Below are 18,163 nucleotides of genomic sequence, written 5' to 3'. Positions count from 1 at the left end.
GGAGGAGGGATCCCTGAACCGGTGTAGACTGGTTTATACAAAAGGAGGGCACCACCTGTGCCCTTCAAAGCATTTCCAGGGGGTGGGGGAGGCTACCCCTCCCCAGGCCTTAACACCTATTTCCAAAGGGAGAGGGTGTAACAACCTGCTCTCAGAGGAAATGCTTTGTTCTGCCTTCATGGGACTGGGCTGCCCAGACCCCAGGAGGTCAGAACCCTGTCTGTGAGGTGGCAGCAGCTGTAGCTGCAGTGCAACCCTCAGAGAGCTGGTTTGGCAGCACTAGGGGTCCTTAGTGGAGCCCCCAGGATTCATGGAATTGACTCCCCAATACCAGATTTCGAATGGGGGGACAATTCCATGATCTTAGACATGTTACATGGCCATATTTGGAGTTACCATTGTGAAGCTACATATAGGTATTGATCTATATGTAGTGCACACGTGTAATGGTGTCCCTGCACTCACAAAGTCCGGGGAAATTACCCTGAACTATGTGGGGGCACCTGGGCTAGTGCAAGGGTGCCCTCACACTTAGTAACTTTGCACCTAACCTTCAGCAAGTGAAGGTTAGACATAGAGGTGATTTATAAGTTACTTAAGTGCAGTGAAAATGGCTGTAAAATAACGTGTGCATTATTTCACACAGGCTGCAGTGGCAGTCCTGTGAAAGGGCTTTTCTGAGCTCCTAATGGGTGGTAAAAGAAATGCTGCAGCCCATAAGGATCTCCTGGAACCCCAATGCCATGGGTACCTAGGTACCATGTACTAGGGACTTATAAAGGGGGTCCAGTGTGCCAATTGAAATTGGTAAATGAAGTCACTAGCCTATAGTGACAAATTTAAAAGCAGAGAGAGCATAAGCACTGAAGTTCTGGTTGGCAGAGCCTCAGTGACATAGTCAAGCACTACTGACAACACACACATTAGGCCACAAACTATGAGCACTGGGATCCTGACCAGCAGGATCCCAGTGAGACAGGCAAAACACACTGACATATAGGTTTTTATCTATGAACACTGGGGTCCTAGCTAGCAGGGTCCCAGTGACACAGTAAAAACACACTGACACACACTCACAAATAGGTCAAAATAGGGAGTAACCATGCTAGAAAGAGGCTACTTTCTCACAGGAAACAGGGAGATTTGAGGGTAATTCTTAACCCCGTGCTGGCCCCTGGGGAAACATTTGTAGGGGGGCACAAAATGGCAGTAGTTGTTAGGCAGGCCAGCACAGTAAAACCAGCAGCTACAATGGCGATCTCTTCTGCAGTCCCACAGTTCCTTGACAGTCCACACTCTGGGAGCAGCTGGCAGCAGGACAATCCAGGGAGTTCTTTATGCCACTCAGCAGCAGCAGGTAGCAAGGCAACCAAAGAAGTCCGGATTAGTCCTCTCTGTTGTCCAGCAGTCCTTCTGTAGAGGTTCAGTCCCATTTCCCAAAAGTGCTCAAAATCATGAGGCTAGAGTCCCTGTACTCATACTCCAGGCACCCAGTTTCTAGAAGGTGGGAGAAGGTTCCAGCCAGATCCAATCAGTTGCAAGAATTTCCCTTCTCCCCTACTCTTGCTCTAGACATCAGTAGGGAGTGAGAGCAGGACACAACCTATTCAAATGTAAAGTGCACCCCACCTCCTTCTCTCCCAGCCCAGGAAGGCCATCAGTATGCAGATGAATGCAGATGTAATCCTGGCCCACCTACCCCTCCCTGATGATTGGCTGTCAGGAGAGTATGCACAAAAGTGGAGCTGCCACTCTGCCCTAGATGTGGATTGTAGTCAGGCTGCAAAATATCAGAGTTGTAAGCACAGAGCCCACTTTCTAAAAGTGACCTTTCCAAAATAGTAAAGTAAAATCCACCTACACCAGTAAGTAGCCAGGATTTCTTACTATCATTCCAAACACGTCAAACATGCCCATGCTACTCCTTGAGATCAGACGTTACCACTTAGAAATATATAAGGGAGTTCCCAATGCAAAGCTATAAGAGGACCAGCACTCACAGCAGTGAAAAACAAAATAGGCTGTTTGTCACTACTAGGGCATAGAGCACATGAAAATATATGTCCTACCTTTCACATACACAGCAACATTTCCCATAAGGCTATCTAGGGCCTGCCTTAGGTGTGACGCAGGCATAGTAAAAGGGAAGTTTAGACTTTGGCAAGTAGTTTGAGTTGCCAAGTTAGTGTGGCAGTAAACTGTGCATGAAGGCCCTGCAGTGGCAGGGCTGAGACAAGTTTGAAAGCCTGCTTCTGTTGGTGGCGCAATCTGCGTTGCAGGCCTAATAGGAGTATTTAATTTACAGGCCCTGGGTATATGGTATACCACTTGACAAGGGACTTAAAGGTAAAATAAATAAGTTGAATAGGTGTAAGCCAATTCTACCAAATTTAAGGGGAGAGAGCACATGCACTTTAGCACTGTTTACAAGTAGTAAAGTGCTGAGATTGCCAATGTCAACAAAAAAGAGGTCAGAAAAATAGGAGGAGAAAGACAAAAAGTTTGAGGATAGCCCTGCAGAAAGGGCCATTTCCAACACCCTGCTCTCCATTTTCGGTGTGCAAGCTCCTGCCCCATGCACTCCTGCTCTCGATGGTTTGATGTTCTACCACTTTCCCTCCCACCATGCCCCTAACCTATCCCTTCTGCCTTTCACATTAATTTGTGCTGCCACTACCCCTCCCACCTGTTCTCCATAGTTTGTTGTGCTGGCACAGCTTGTCTTGCCTTTCCTGCATGATTTGCTTGCTGCCCCTGTCTCCCTGAGTTCCTGCTCTGCCCCTCCCGACAGTGTTCAAACGAACAACTAGAGTTCTAACGTTCTGCATTGATGATAAAAGTGTGGCAAACCTGAGGTCTTCATGGAAAGTTTTGCATAGATTCATCAGGGAATTTTGTAGGATGAAAGGGTCAGTCAGAAAAGTGATAATTCCAATTTTATCTCCCATACAATGTTTTATTCTCCACTACAGAAAATAAAGATTAACAGAATTAGAGCAAACTTTACATGAAAGTAGAACCTTATCCAATGACCTGCCTTTGCTTGGTTTAGTGTAAATCCTTTCAGTGGTTATTGAGAAATTAGTGTTTAAAAATTGTTGCAGGGTGGGCTTGAAAGTGGTAAAATGATAGAGACATCTGTACCATTAGTCAGTGGATGATCCCTAAACCCGCGTTCACAGATCATCCATGGATTTTATTGAAAAAAACAACATAGCCTATTAGACAATGGAGCTTTATTCCCTGCATCCATTTCACGTCAGAGATCAAAGTCTGGGTTGCAGACTTGAAACTTCTAGTTGACCTGCTGTAGCCACATTTACAGGACACAGCACTCAGTCGCTGCAACTTGAAACAAGCATTGGCAAAGCCAATAGGTCATGCCTTTGAGACATACTGGTTTTGGAGCGGTGTTAGACCCAGCATTCTTAGTGTGGTTCCCCCAATGTTTTGCCCTCTGACTCCTGCTTTTCTGACTTCATTTTTGCTGGCTTTAGGATTCTGTGCACTTTTGCACTGCTGACCAGTGCTAGAGAGCAGGTGCTCTGCACTCTAAACATGGTGTTATTGGCTAATCCACAATTGGTACATTTCATTTACTTGTAAGTCCCTAGTAAAGTGCACTATATGTGCCCTGGGCCTGTAAATTAAATACTACAATGGGCCTGCAACACAGATTGTGCCATCCACTACAGTAGCCCTTCAAACATGTCTCTAGTCTGCCACAGAAGAGTCTGTGTGTGCAGTTCTGAACTGCCATTTCGATCCGCAAAGTGCACCCATTTGCCAGCCCCAAACCTTCAATTTTAATACATGTACATAACCCCTAAGGTAGGCCCTTGTTAGCCACAAGGGCAGGGTGCAGTGTATTGAAAAATTTGGAAATGTACTTTTAAGTTTAACGTGTCCTGGTAGTGAAAAACTGATACATTTATTTTTCACTACTACAAGGCCTATCCTTCCCAAAGGTTAACATTGAGGTTACCTTGAAGTGCAACTTCCAACATTGGGGTTACCTTAAAGTGTAACTTCCAATTGGGGAAATATAGAAATTGTGATCTTGGTGTCTCTGAACTCACAATTAAAAACGAACTTATGGTGCAGTCCGATTTTAAATCGTAAGTCTAAAAATGACACTTTTAGAAAGTTGCTATTTTCTTACTGAAACCATTCTGTGCCTCTGAATGTCTCTGAATATATGTCTGAGATAGATGACATGTGGACTCTGTGCATTCCTTCTAGACAGTCACACACAAAGGAAGCTTGGGTGTGACGGTTGGATCCTGGTGGCCCAACACCAGGCTGATGGGTCTTCCTGGGCTAGACGGGAGGGAGGAGATGACACTTACACCTGAATAGGGCTGCGCCTCTTCCCAAACAAAGGGCTGTATAGCCCCCTTAAAAGTGGAGCCAGGGAAGGAAGGGCAGGGACCTTGTGCACTTTAGAGGCCTCCCTTTGAAGTCTCACTCACTTCAAAGGCTCAACTGGCTATAAAGGATATAAGTAGTGCACAAAATAAGAAGGTACACAGTTCCAGAATGAAAGGGATAATAATACAAGTAAAGAAAAGTTCCTGTGAATCAGATCTGGTTGGAACAAGAGCCCTCACTCACCAATTGGTGACATGCTTCATCATCGGGCTTTGCTCCTCGTCAGGCCGGCATTGCAATGCCTGACGGGCCCCTCACGGTGGCTCTTTGCCGGAGATCTTCTGAGTATAGAATTGCCGATTGGTGAGTGCTAGAATGTGGGATTGGTACAGAAAATAAATCTATGTGAGGTTAAAAATGACTAGAGGTCTATGGAACTCTTATTTAATAGGAATCAAACCCCTGTCATGGTTAAAAACTGTGGTGTATGGGAAGAGATTAGTATTATGTCTAATCGACCCTTAATCAGAAAAAGTATGAAAAAAGTTTGTCTACAGTCGCTATAATCAGAAAAAGTGTGTGGAGTGCAAGTACAGCAATCCCTATACTGCCTCAAATAAAGGTCAACATGTTTCTCGCGTATAAAGTCAGTAAATATCAGTGCGATTCGTCAGGACCATACCTACCTAAGCCTCATATTGCATTAAACTTATTGTTGAGTCATTTCACAGGAACTTTGCTACCTGAATTGCTGGATTGGCCTGCTGCCTGCTGCTTCTTGCCTAGAAGTGAGAAGGATTGGTCCTGCCCTCTACTTCCTTTAACCCATGTTTCTCCAGGGCTTGCTTGTGTGCCCCTTATTCTTCAGCAGTCTCAGGGACATCAAATACTGCCTGCAACTCTCCTGGTGCTTTTGGACTCTGCCACCTGTGAGTACTACCCTTGTCTGAGGTGCCGCCCCTCCACTCCAGGGCCTCAGAAGTAGTTTCTGCAGATGTTTTCTGCCAAAACTGATTCATCGTCACCACTTCGAAACCAATGTATCACCATTTGACTGCGACACAGAGGGTGTTCGACGACAGGGAAGTAACAGTCTGTGCAGCCTGATGATGACACTATGCACAGCTTGACGATGACGCATTGTATTCATCTCAATGGAGTTCGACACTGATCGGAGACCCTACTGCGTGGAAAAAGTTTGAAGCATTGCCTTCCCATCTGCTCCTCAACGTTGACGCTTGCTCCATCCAAGGTACTGTTTCAGTGGACCCAGCATGGTTTCCGTAGCCAGCCTACCTTCCATCGTGGTCAGCCTGAACTTTGGATTTGCACGGATCCCTCGCAACCGCAAGTAACCTTTTGACTGCTAGTGACTTCTAAGCAGTACCATTAGTTTAATCTTTGAAAATAAATATCTTGACTTCTTCTTATTGGATGTTTGTGGTTTGGTGCTTGTTTTACCCAGATAAATATTCTCTAGTTTTCTAAATTGGTGTGAAGTCTTTTGTGGGGTCCCTCATTGTGTTACTGTAATTAAGTGTTGCACAAATACCTTGCACATGGCCTCTTTAGTTAATCCTGACTGCTCTCAGCCAAGGTACCAGATGGTGAGCACAGGTTAATTGAGGGTGTGTATCTGACTTACCCTGATGAGGATCGTGGTCCCTACTTGGACAGGGTGCATATCTCTGCCAACTAGAGACCCAATTACAAAACATCAGTGAAAAAAAAGTGATAATTACAAAAAATGTAATTTTGGAAGTTCAAAAGTTTTGTCCTCCGGTGAGGACAAGAGGATTGGGGATGTTGTGCTAGCACAGAAATGAAAGAGGGTATTATGACGATGTAGCAAAGAAGGAACATGGTGTTAGGGTGCACTACGTAGATTGCACTGTGTTGGGTAGAAATGACTGGGGGAACTGGTCTGACATGGGAGTGATGAGGGCACTATAGTGGTACAGAAAAGGAGAAGGCAGTGGGATATAATTTGGTGCTTTTAGGCACAGAGTTGAGGTGTTGGATAAGTGGGGGTGCAAATGGGCATTTAAAAATAAGGGGTTTCAGATTTCACTGTCACTTGTTAGAAAGATGCTCCAGGCATGAAACCTATCTAGGGACAGGAGCACAGAACAACCATTGATCAATAAAGAAAGAAAGGGCCTCTTCTGATGTAGGAAAAATATTGCATCTTCCTGGATAACGCTGCCCACAAACAAGGGAGTGTGGGCCAGATCACTGAAACGGAATAATACACAGAGGAATGAGGCATGAAACTAAACTGGTATTGGAAGGGCAAGCTGCTCAGTGATGGTTTGTATTAGTGTAGAGCTGGTGCTGACGTGGAGCAGAACCTATGAGAGAGTGAGGTGCTACATTGATAATATGTTGTTGTATTGGCATGAGGGTTGGCAGGAATAAAGACAATATTTATAATGTGTTCATCTGAAGATAGTTGGTCATGGGTATCTCTGCTGTTATAAGTGGCAGAAGAACCCTTCTTCCCAGAAACAACTAACTCTGCAGCATTTCAATCAGGCTGCCCTAAAACTGGATGCTTAATGTTCCTGGAGGAAGAACTTGCTGTCAGGCCGCCTTGCCAACACAGGCTTCATTGTGCTCATAATCAGACGCAGATGGCACACTGGCCTCTCTAATCCCACATCATGCACTCTCAAGCACCAAACACATTCAAACCAACGGGGAAGAGGATGTGGCATAACGGCCAGAGCTGCCAATTCTGGAACCGGGGAACAGCGTCTTGGTCTCAGCATTGGCTCAACAAGCCTCTGATTCTGGGCAAATCACTTAGGGCCTTATTTAGATCTCGGTGGAGGGGAACACTCCGTCACAAATGTGACAAAAATACCGTATTACGATCCCATTATATCTTATGGGGATCTTAATATGGCAGACGGGATATCCATCACGTTTGTGATGGAGTATTTCCTCTGCTGGCATCTAAATCAGGCCCTTAATCTCCCTATGCCTAAAAAATGAAAATTAATGTGTCCTCGAGTAATGCAAGTGGTGCTTGTGTTAAATGTTCCTTTGAATCGAGTTTGTGTAAAGTGAACCTTTGAGTTGAGTTTGTGCTATATAATATAAAAGAAAAACAAAATATAAATTTTTAATGCACTCCCAGTTAAGTCGCCATATCAGACACTGTCAGCAAGGTAAATCATTCTGCCTCGTTCTCCTATGGAAGATGTATTGTGGTGTATGTAGAGGGACACATTTAAAATTGCATGAGTTATACTGTTTCTATGGCTCCACTATTACTTGAAGTTCCAAGTGCTATGGAAGAAGCAGCAGGCAGAGGGAGTAGGAGGGAGAATAGTACCTCAGTCATGTCAGGAGCAGCAAACGAGCACTGATTAACGTGAATTAATCTTTGCTTAGTCGCTGCTCCATAGAATGACTGGAAATTCTGTTTCATCTCCACTGGCCAATTAAGGAGGCTGTAAAGAAGACTGACATGAAGCCAAGAAAAGGTAAGCAATTGGCGAGGTCCAAGTCTTTTTTGTATACCATAGTATCTTGCAAGTGAGATCACTTGATTACACAGGCTCAACCCCAAAAATATAAAGGAGCCATAAGGAGGTAAGGGTCAGAACCCTGACTCCTTGACCCTGATAGGCAACCCAGATTAGAATGAAAAAAACATTGCCATGTTGTTTGAAGAACCCCATCCATTGCTCATTGACCTTAGCATGGCTCTACGGTCTACGGCACAAGCCCTTAAACACATATTGAAGTTCTCTTTTAGCTTTGCAATCCCTGACTCATGGTCCATAAATCCTTACTAATTTGAGGTCCAACAATGGCCCGTGTGTCTCTGTGGGTTTGCAAACTGGACCACTGGGGCCCACAAACTCCAGAAAAGGCCAGCCTGTGCTTGCCAACCTGAAAGGGCTGTGAAAAGCTTTTAGAACCATCTAGGAATCACCCAGAGAATTGTCCGCAAGATGTGCAATGCAGTATGACCCTCAAGTGCATTCCTGGTGGCAGAAGAGTGCCACCAGGAACAACAAGTAACAAACCCTGTTGAATTTGTCTCACAGTGCTGAGATATTTCAAAAAGGACTGGTGGCTTAGGTGCGGTGTTGAGAAGAAACAACTCATGTTTGGGAGTCCATTAGCATCCATCTTGCATGCAAATTCTAAGTGGGATGTGCTTGAAATCCCAGGGGTCCATCAGGCTGTGGATTATCTCAAGAGATCAATAAAGCCACAAGTGCTGTTATGCTATACTGAGTATTTTTCTTAAAGGTAACAGAAGATAGAACCTCTGTTCTCTGGAGCTTATAGGCATAATGTCAATGGTCCATCACAGTTGAGAGTCTCATAGATGGGAGCAGAAGCAATGCACCAATTAACTGCTCCTGAAAACTATGTATAGCATGAGTGGGACACTGAGAAAAAGAGAGATGCCAGCTCTGGTGCCTTGAACCAGAGAGCTGTCTCAGGCAGCAAGAAGTAAGTGAATTCACTGCTCATCGAGTCTGTCAAGCCAGGCTCGGTGTGTTCAAGCCCAAAATGGACTGGGGTTCTGTTGGAGATGGTAATGAGCAGAAAGAAGTTGAAAGGGAAACAGAAAATGCTTGTAGACCTAGATAGCAGTGACATTAAAGTCAAGAGGAAACAGTGCCACAGACTGAGGAACACCTTCTTGTGCCTTCGGGCACTATTCTACACATTAATTGTATAGCCTTCTGAAGGAAAAACTGCACCACAGATTTTTCTGTAGTGCTTTGGAAACCTAGCACAAGCAGTGAAGTTCTTCCAGACCACACCGTCATCAATTTTAATTTTAAAATGTTGTCACACTAAGGCTATGGGATTATAGCAGTGATTCTGGGAAACATTCTTTCATGTTTCAAGCTCAGGGCTGCGGGGCCCCTTTACTGAAGTGCTCAAAATGTTGTTTCTATTTACTATTAAATCTTTGTCAAATTTTAGTGGTTCTAAATTTTTTATTGTGGTGGTCGAAATATGCTTATATTTTGCAGTATTTGATGAGGGAATGTTTCTATTTTGCTGTGAAAGTTAAGTTTAACATCTGTAATGAAGCAAATGGAGGTGATCGTTTATGATTGCATACATGCCGTGTTCTGTTCGCAGAGATCCAGTTCAAACAGTGCATTTGGCAGTATGCAAAGTAGTACTACAGTAGCACTACTTAGTAAATAATGCAATTCCCAGATTTACGGGTGGAGAGCTTCACAACCACCTCTCCCACCAGTTTTATGGGTAGATCGCTGCATATGTGAGCATACTGACTAATAGTAATCATGGGAGTCACTGAGAGAGTGGTAGGAAAATGGGGAATATCTACTACAAAATCGGAAACTAAGGAGGGGCTTAGGGAGAGACAGGTTGCCACCCCCACAAACTACAATTCTAAAGTTACTATGGCTCTAAAGGTTGCAAAACAGTAGTAAATGTGGTGTACCCCAGCCTTGAGGCAAGTCAAACATCACAAAGGCCACTTGCAGGCACTGTAGGACAGACAAATTGAAAATAATAGAGGAAAGGATTTAAAATAATACGTCACAACAACTAAAGTTAGTTAAATAACATTATTTCAGGTTTCAAAATAAACATCTCAACTTTGTCTAATAATTAGACTAATTTAAAAATAAAATGCAGTTCAATTAATAATTTATACTTTTGTTAAGAAACTTTAAAAAGCAATTTAAAAATAATTCGTAGCATAATTTGTAACACAACATATGAAATATAACTGTTAGTGTGGGGCGTGATATTTTCAAAGTATTCTATGAGAAATAACATGTACTAATTTGTAATTTATTACACGTGTGATTTAATGAGTAAACCTGCTGTAGTATTTCACTTTTTTAAATATTTATAATAAATATGTTAGATTATTGCACATTTGTATTAAAAATGTAAAGAATAATAAACTTTAATTGCTTGCCCTATGCTGAGATCTCCACCCAAATACAGTCGAGTAACTTTACACTAAAAAATCATGTTGTGGAAGATTCACTCGCTATGGAGACAATGCAAGCTTACATTTAGGTACAAATCTACACTCAGAAATTGTAAATAGCGAAAAAATTTAGATTGAGGCCTATGTAAGTAAATTTACAGGTTTAAATTTACCTTTGTAAATAGGTCGCATAGAGAGGTATTGTGGTTTTAGAAGTGTGTGCCTACTGGAGCATGGTCTTTTGTGTGTAAAGTAATTTTCCTTTTAAAAAGACACTGACGGGACATTGAGATCAGAATCTCTAGCCCACAGCACCTCCCTGATTAAGTTTTGGAAAGCTATGCCTCACTACCCTGAGAGTTAAGTGTAAAAATGGGCACTTGGGTCCCAGCTTAGAGGTCTGCAGTAGGGGGGACAAGATGTACAAGACTCTGGTTGTAATAATTGGGGCCCAGTAACTGCTGAGACATTGTATGTACTGCCTTCCCTGTTGGAATTGTTTTTGCTTATGCAGGGTCATCCCCAATCTTTTTGCCTCCTGCCTCCTATGTTTTCTGACCTGTTGCTGTTGGCGTTGAACTCTGAGCACTTTACCACTGCTAACCAGTGCTAAAGTGCATATGCTCTCTGTGTAAAATTGTATGTAATTGGTTTATCCATGATTGGCATATTTGATTTACTAGTAAGTCCCTAGTAAAGTGCACTAGAGGTGCCAGGGCCTGTAAATCAAATGCAACAAGTGAGCCTGCAGCACTGGTTGTGCCACCCACTTAAGTAGCTCTGTAATCATGTCTCAGACCTGCTACTGAAGTGTCTGTGTGTACAGTTTTAACTGTAAATTCAACTTGGCAAGTGTACCCACTTGCCAGGCCTAAACCTTCCTTCTCCTCACATGTCAGACACCCTTAAGGTAGGCCCTAGGTAGCCCCAAGGGCAGGGATTCAGTGTATGGTCAGGGTAGGACATATAATAATGTGGTTTATGTGTCCTGACAGTGAAATATTGCTAAATTCGTTTTTCACTTTTGCAAGGCCTGTCCCTCTCATAGGTTAACATGGGGGCTACCTTTAAATCTGATTAAAATGTAGATTCCCTTTGGCAGTGGATGGACAAAAATACGTCCTTTAGTAAAGTTGATTTTAAGATTGTGTGTTTGAAAATGCCACTTTTAGAAAGTGGGCGTTTTCTTGCTTATACCATTTCTGTGGGTCAGTTTGACAGTTGGGCTGGTTGCACCTCACGCTAGACAGTGACACAAAGGGAGCTGGAGTGTAGTCTGCATTTCCTGATGAGCCATCTGTGCTAGGAGGGAGGGGAGGAGTGGTCACTTACACCTGAAAGGGCTGTGCCTGTCCTCACACAATGCCATCTCCGACCCCCTGGTGAGTGTCTGGGGCCTGGCCTGGGCAAGGCAGGATTTTACATTCAAAAGAGACTTTACTTTGAAGTAGGCCTACTTCAAAGGAGAAATTGGGTATAAGAAGGGGACCCAAAACCACAGACTTTGGATCACTTCGGGACATCAAGAGGAACCTCTGCCTGGAGAAGAGCTGAAGAGCTGAGGAGAACTGCTGCCCTGCCTGTGAATGTGCTTTGTGGAGCTATCCTGCAGTTGCTGCTTCTGCCAGAGTAAGAGGGCAAAGACTGGACTTTGTGTGCCTTCCATCTTGTGAAGAAATCTCCAAGGGCTTGATTTAGAGCTTGCCTCCTGTTGTTTGAAGTCTCAGGGACAGCAAAGACTTCTCTCTGCCAGCACCTGGAGTCTCTGGAGAGACTCCTGCTCTGACAAGTGGTGCCCTATCCTGTCCTTGGGCCTTTGAGAGGAAAGCTGGTGGAATCCGGGGCAATCGACTTCTGTCGACTTCGGACCAACGCCGCTGCTGAATCCGTGACGCCGCCTGCAACCGACTCCGTGATCTTCGCTGGAACGCGATGACCTTCGCAGGCCCAACGCTGCTGCAGCCCCGCTGAAGTCCGCGACTCTGTGGAAGTCGCCGCACCACGTCGTGACCGATGCTGCTCGAAGTGCGCAGATTCAGGGCTTCACACAGACGCCACGATCCCTGACTTCGTGCATCGACTTGTTTTCACTCTTCACTAAAGGTACTGTACTTGGGGGTCTATGCGACTCCATGTCCGGCACCGCTGGTGTCGGATTGTTGGGAACGACTTCATCACGATGCTGTGTTAACCCCTCATTGAAGCATTTTGTGTTTCTAAGCACTATTTTTGAGTTTAATCTTTAAAAATTCATAACTTGACTTGTGTATGTCGGATTTTTGTCGTTTTGGTCTTGTTCTCTTTAGATAAATATTTCCTATTTTTCCAAACTGGTGTTGTGTCATTTTGTAGTTTTTTCATTAAGTTACTGTGTGTGTTGGTACAAATACTTTACACCTAGTACTCTGAAGTTAAGCCTACTGCTCTGCCAAGATACCAAGGGGGTAAGCAGGGGTTATCCAAGGGTGATTCTCTTTTACCCTGACTAGAGTGAGGGTCCTTGCTTGAACAGGGGGTAACCTGACTGTCAACCAAAGACCCCATTTCTAACATTCCCCCTCACCCAAATCATCTCCTTCTGCACAGATCAGTAGCACAGGTGCAGAGGGGGCTTGGGTGAGATACCTGCACAACCCATAAAGGGGTTTCCTCAATCATTTGTTCTAAGCTTTTGTGTGCCCTTTAAAATTATAACTGGTCTCCTGCCACCCACACTAATAGCCCTCTGCTCATCTCTCACCCAATACAAAAAAAATACCAAGCATCTACCCACCCTATCACACTACCTTCAGCATTATTCAGCCCTTCACAAATAATACAACATGAAACATTTGATTTCCTGCCCACCCCCCAATAATCTGACATACCCTTCCTAACAAAAATAATAAAAATCTTAGTTCCTGGTGTTCCGTCACTCACCCACACCACCCTCTGCATCTCACCAGCCCCTACCCCTTCTGAGTGCTCTTAACTTGAGAGCCGCTCATTAACATAAACAATGAAGTGTTGTTAGCGCACGTCTCTTCAGACCTATACTTAGAAGACAGCACAAGAACACTAATGGAATCCTACCACCTCCTTCGTGTCTGCGGAGATCTGAGATGGGTGAAAGAATGTAAGAGGGAAGGACAGTTATGCCTCATTTCACTATTTTGATCAGGTCTCTGAAGACACCGATGGTGTAGGGGAACAAGAGGTGCTCCAATAAATATATAGAGCACACTTTCCCTGTTTCTGCAATGGCACACCTTCAAACAGGTGCGCCATGCGCAAACAAGGAAATGCACCCTATTATGTTGAATACGCTGCTCACAGGGCAGTGCATTCAAGTGAAATGTGGATCGGCTGATTCATAGCCTATCTGTGTTTCTCTGTGCAATTGGTAACCCACCTTGGAGAGTGCACTGACAATGCACCATCTATTTGTGGTGCACTGTCAGTGCTCCCGCTGTCAGCTTCTTTGCCTTTGCACCCAAGTCTATAATACAGCATGGGCCCAGAGTTAAAGAGATTCCCTGATTTTCATTGGGCTATGCCCCTATACAAATGAGAGAACACCCTGTTGAAATAGCACTGGTGCTAATGTGTGCCAGTGCTATTTGTATTATAGAAGAGGGCGCACAAGCATCTGGGGCTTCTTCCGTAATACCAAAGAGCCCCGGTGGCACACAAAGCAGGTGCACATGCCCATTTAACCCACAGGGTACTTTCTATAATATGGCACCTGGTGCACAAGCACTTTCCCTTGATATTCCAGCATTGTAAAAGCATCTTTTTTTAAAACTATTTTTCAACCCTGACTTCACCTGACGGCTTCCAAGGACATCTATAAATAACAATAATAATATCTAATTAATAATAATAATAATTACTACTAGTATTATTATTATTAGTAGTAGTAGTAGTGATGACGCAGAAAAGAAGGTTCGACATATATTCATGTACACCGTGTAACCAACATATATATTGAAGTGTGATTTTAAATTAACGAAATAATGTACGAGGGAAATTGCGCCCTCGGGGTAGTTTGCCATCAGTATAAACGAGCTTTATTAATCATGAAGTATTAAAAATGTACTAATCCGTCATAATCGCAAATGTATGCCATGATTTCTTGTTTGAAAACTGTTTTGCTTAGCTTAAATTTAGTACAGGCTTTGGCCTAGTTGCTTGGCTTCAAATTCTAACTGCGTGATTCTTTTTTTCCTTGAATTAATGAAATATATTCTTGCTTGAAGTTGTATTTTTCCAGTAGAAACTGGCTGATACACTTATCTCCAAGGTTTCGTGCTAGGCCGGTTACATCCCCTTTGATACAAGGTCAGTCTCTGCAGGTGCGGACAATGAAGGTACAGATAGTAAAATAATTGGCAAACCATGATACAATTCGTGTTCCAAGGCGCCAAGGACAGTGTATGCATAAATGAGCGCTAGTAAAAGACAATTTTTGATTGGACAATTTGAAGCCAACCTATGAACCCTCCAATGGAAGACCCTACAGAATTTGGAATGTTTCTTACTTAAACCCACCGGACAAAGAGAAGTCAGCCATTTTCCTCGATGCCAGTTTGAAGCCTGATGCCAGACTCCATTTTGGGATGACACCCTGATGCCCTTTTCCCTATCCGAGAGAAAGAGACTTTGACAATTCTCACCCTAGAGACTTTAACTTTGATTTGCCCCCGTCTTGCCCATGCAGTAACTTTGCCCTATTCTCCTTGCCGTTGCAAGGAAGCTTGCCCTTAACTTTGCCCCTTTGAAATTTGCCCCATGCTGATCAACCGGTACCTGAAGGACGAAGACTTTTCTTGAATGCTGATTGTATTTGGTAAATATGAAAGGATAAATGTATTATGCATTGTGTTTTTTTTCCTTTTAGGTACCAACTGCTATTTTGATAGGATCCTAGCTAGAACTTTTCCAAATTTGTGTTGACTAAATTCGTTTTGCATGAAGTCCCACATGCCAATGCTAATTAGAGGTTAGTTGAGGTATTCATTCAATGTATCATGAAGAATTGAAATCTTGTTATGCTGACCGAATGTATGCAATTAGTCAAATACAGTTAGTCACATTGGTAATTTGCATTGCTATAACAGAGTGTATCATTATTCAGATTTTGCGTAGATTGCGTTTCTTCCGCCGTTATGGACAGCTAGTAATGTTCATATACATATATCAATTGGTTTTGAGACACATATATATCGTGCTAGCTTTGTTAATATAGGGAAATAAATTCACTAACTTTTAATAAACTGGTGTGGTTATTCATGACTGAAAGGTCATGGTGCGCCGAAATACCAACTGTTATTGATTTCTGATGTGTTATATTGATCCATTAATTGAGTGCTGATTACCGATTGTAACAGTTAATGATTATTGATTTGAGAGACTCGACTATTTAGGATGAGGAGAGCCCGACTCGGTTAAAAGATTCACCGACCTCCAACGTGTCCAGGTACAGGTAATTTATAAGGGCTGGACGCGTTATCAGTAGTAGTGGCATTATTATTTCGAACCATGGAATGATTTTCCCAGCCATGTTCAGTTAATGTATATTGACGTACATGTTCACTAGTTGCTCTCTCAGCTCACCATTGAGGAGCAGGGTATTACATTTTTGAACTAAAATGTTGAAACAGGTGTCCACTACTGGTGGTATTAGATAAACTGGAGAGACATTGTTTTTATGGTCACAGATTAGAGTCCTCGCAGTTAAATTCAATTTCTCCTTCTGTTTCTTCCTTCAGTAATGAAATAACAAAGGCCACTTGCCTTCAGACTGATTTGACATTCCTGTTGTTCAAATTAAATAATTATGATTGATTCACAAATTAGGTGACCACTGCTGCCTTTGCCAAAGAAATAGTGTGCACTGTACTTCCCACAAGATTCAATCAACTTTAAGTTAGGAGCATAGGTTATATTCTGCAACAAACAGGGCCATATACCCTCCATTAGGGGTGCATCTGTATGCCACGCATTTGTAATCTTGACTCTTCTGTATAGCTAGAGCAGTTCGACTATTAAACACATATTAACACATTATAGCCGATTGACTGCCAATCCACGAATTTCTCAGATGCCACCCTAAAAAGATGCATCACTTCTTTTCACCACAAGAAAGCAATTTTAAGGATTAAACAGTGATAGCGAAGCGCGTGAAGAGCAAAGGTGTACCTTGAGTTTATTTTTCTTCCTGTTTCTGCTATGCTTAGTTTCAGGTTTTTTTTCATGCTGCTTGGTGAAAAATAGACGAATCTACAGAAAACCTTGTGAAATTCACTTGCTGGTATCTCCTGTGAAAATTTAACTCCAGGATATACCTGGCATTCAATCTCTTGTGAATAATGTTCTTGATAGAGAGAGAGAAAGATTGAGTGTTGTCCAGTGGCTGTTCTGACTCGCCACTGAGTGTTAATATGTCTGCTGCAAAGAACAGATCTGTATTTTGTGTGGATAGCTGAGTGGTTTAGTAGAGATGGCCTTTACCAGTACTTTAAAACAAATGAAACGCATGTGTGAGAGAGTTGCTATGGAGAGATGAGGGGCACTCTTGGTGGGTGGTAGTGTGGGAATCTAAAGGAGGAGGCCATGGGGAAGCGCAAACATAGATTGTCGCACTGGGCGCCACCAGCTCTAAAGTCCGCCCTGAGTGAATGTTACGGTCATTAACAAATACTAGCCCAGTCCCAGGTTCCTAACCTCTCTCTCTGCTTTTCCAAGAAGTACAAGAAGGTGAAGTGTGTTCAAAAAGTGGAATATTCATTCTTGTGTCAGGGAAATTAGTGTGCGTGGCTAGACAAAAATACTTAAATTATACTAACAACATATATGCTCTCAATCATACTAATGTTCTGCTTTCATATATCAGACTTCTGACGAATGGTCATGTTGCTAACTAATTATTTGCTTTGACAGCATTCTAACTCACATGAGAGAGGTTCATCAGAACATGGGCTATTGTCCTCAATTTGACGCCATTGATGACCTCCTCAATGGACGAGAGCATTTGGAGTTCTACGCTCGGCTCCGTGGAGTTCCTGAAAATGATGTTCAGAAGGTAGGTTGTACTGTTGTACTGTTGCTTTCAGAGTATTTGTTACACTTCTTAAAGTTCATTTTATTTTGTTTTTATTTTGTTTTTTCCTCCTCTAGGTTCCAGTTAATATCAAACAAAAAACATTTAATTTAAATATAACTTCTGAATTCCTTTCTTTTTTACTTTGCATGTGGCAGTTTTTTCTACAGCAGTCTGGTCTCCAGACTTCGGAGAGCAAATGTTTATCTCAAAAGGGGACGTATTGTGGAAGTGCCCCAGAGGCACAACAGCTTTGCACACCTCTGGGGCACTTTGGTATTACAGAAGGGGCCGCACATGCTTGTTCGTCACCTTCTGTAATACCAATAGCGCTGGCACACATAAAGCATCAGTGCTCTCATCAGCGGTGTTCCCTCATTTGCACAGGGGCGTTACCCCATGCAAATGAGGGATTCCTTTTGCACCCATGCCGTATCGTACACACTGGCACAGAGGCAAAGAAGCTGTCAGGAGGCGCACTCACAGTGAGCCTCCTGATGGCAGCCTCTGGAGGAGGCAGAGGGGTGTCATGGATTCTGCAGACATCCCCTTGCAGGCTGGGTGCAGTCACTCTCTGCGCCTGACTGAAAGGGGGGTCCTTAATTCCCCCTAAAAGTGGAGGCAGATTCCTGCCTGAATTGTGAAACGTGGAGCGGTTTCAAAGTAGTTGCTCCGTTTTTCACATGAATGCGCTGACCCTAAGCAGTGCAAGTTTGCGGCTGCCCAGGGGGCAGCGCATTCATCCTAATTCAGCGCTT

General features: G+C 43.3%; 1 protein-coding gene across 3 annotated transcripts in view; it reads left to right on the top strand.

Annotated features, from left to right (window-relative positions):
• LOC138299526 (phospholipid-transporting ATPase ABCA1-like) overlaps nt 1-18,163 on the top strand; it is a 2,649,159-nt gene that overhangs the window by 2,279,463 nt on the left and 351,533 nt on the right. For all 3 annotated transcript variants that reach the window (XM_069237840.1, XM_069237822.1, XM_069237830.1), the window contains one exon: nt 17,246-17,387. In XM_069237840.1, coding sequence (XP_069093941.1) covers nt 17,246-17,387 — 142 coding nt within the window. The remainder of the gene's footprint in view (nt 1-17,245; nt 17,388-18,163) is intronic.

This window comes from Pleurodeles waltl, chromosome 1_2 (assembly GCF_031143425.1).
Source record: "Pleurodeles waltl isolate 20211129_DDA chromosome 1_2, aPleWal1.hap1.20221129, whole genome shotgun sequence".
NCBI lineage: Eukaryota > Metazoa > Chordata > Amphibia > Caudata > Salamandridae > Pleurodeles > Pleurodeles waltl.
The sequence above is the reverse complement of the archived record's forward strand: the minus strand, read 5'-3'. Positions and strand labels throughout refer to the sequence as shown.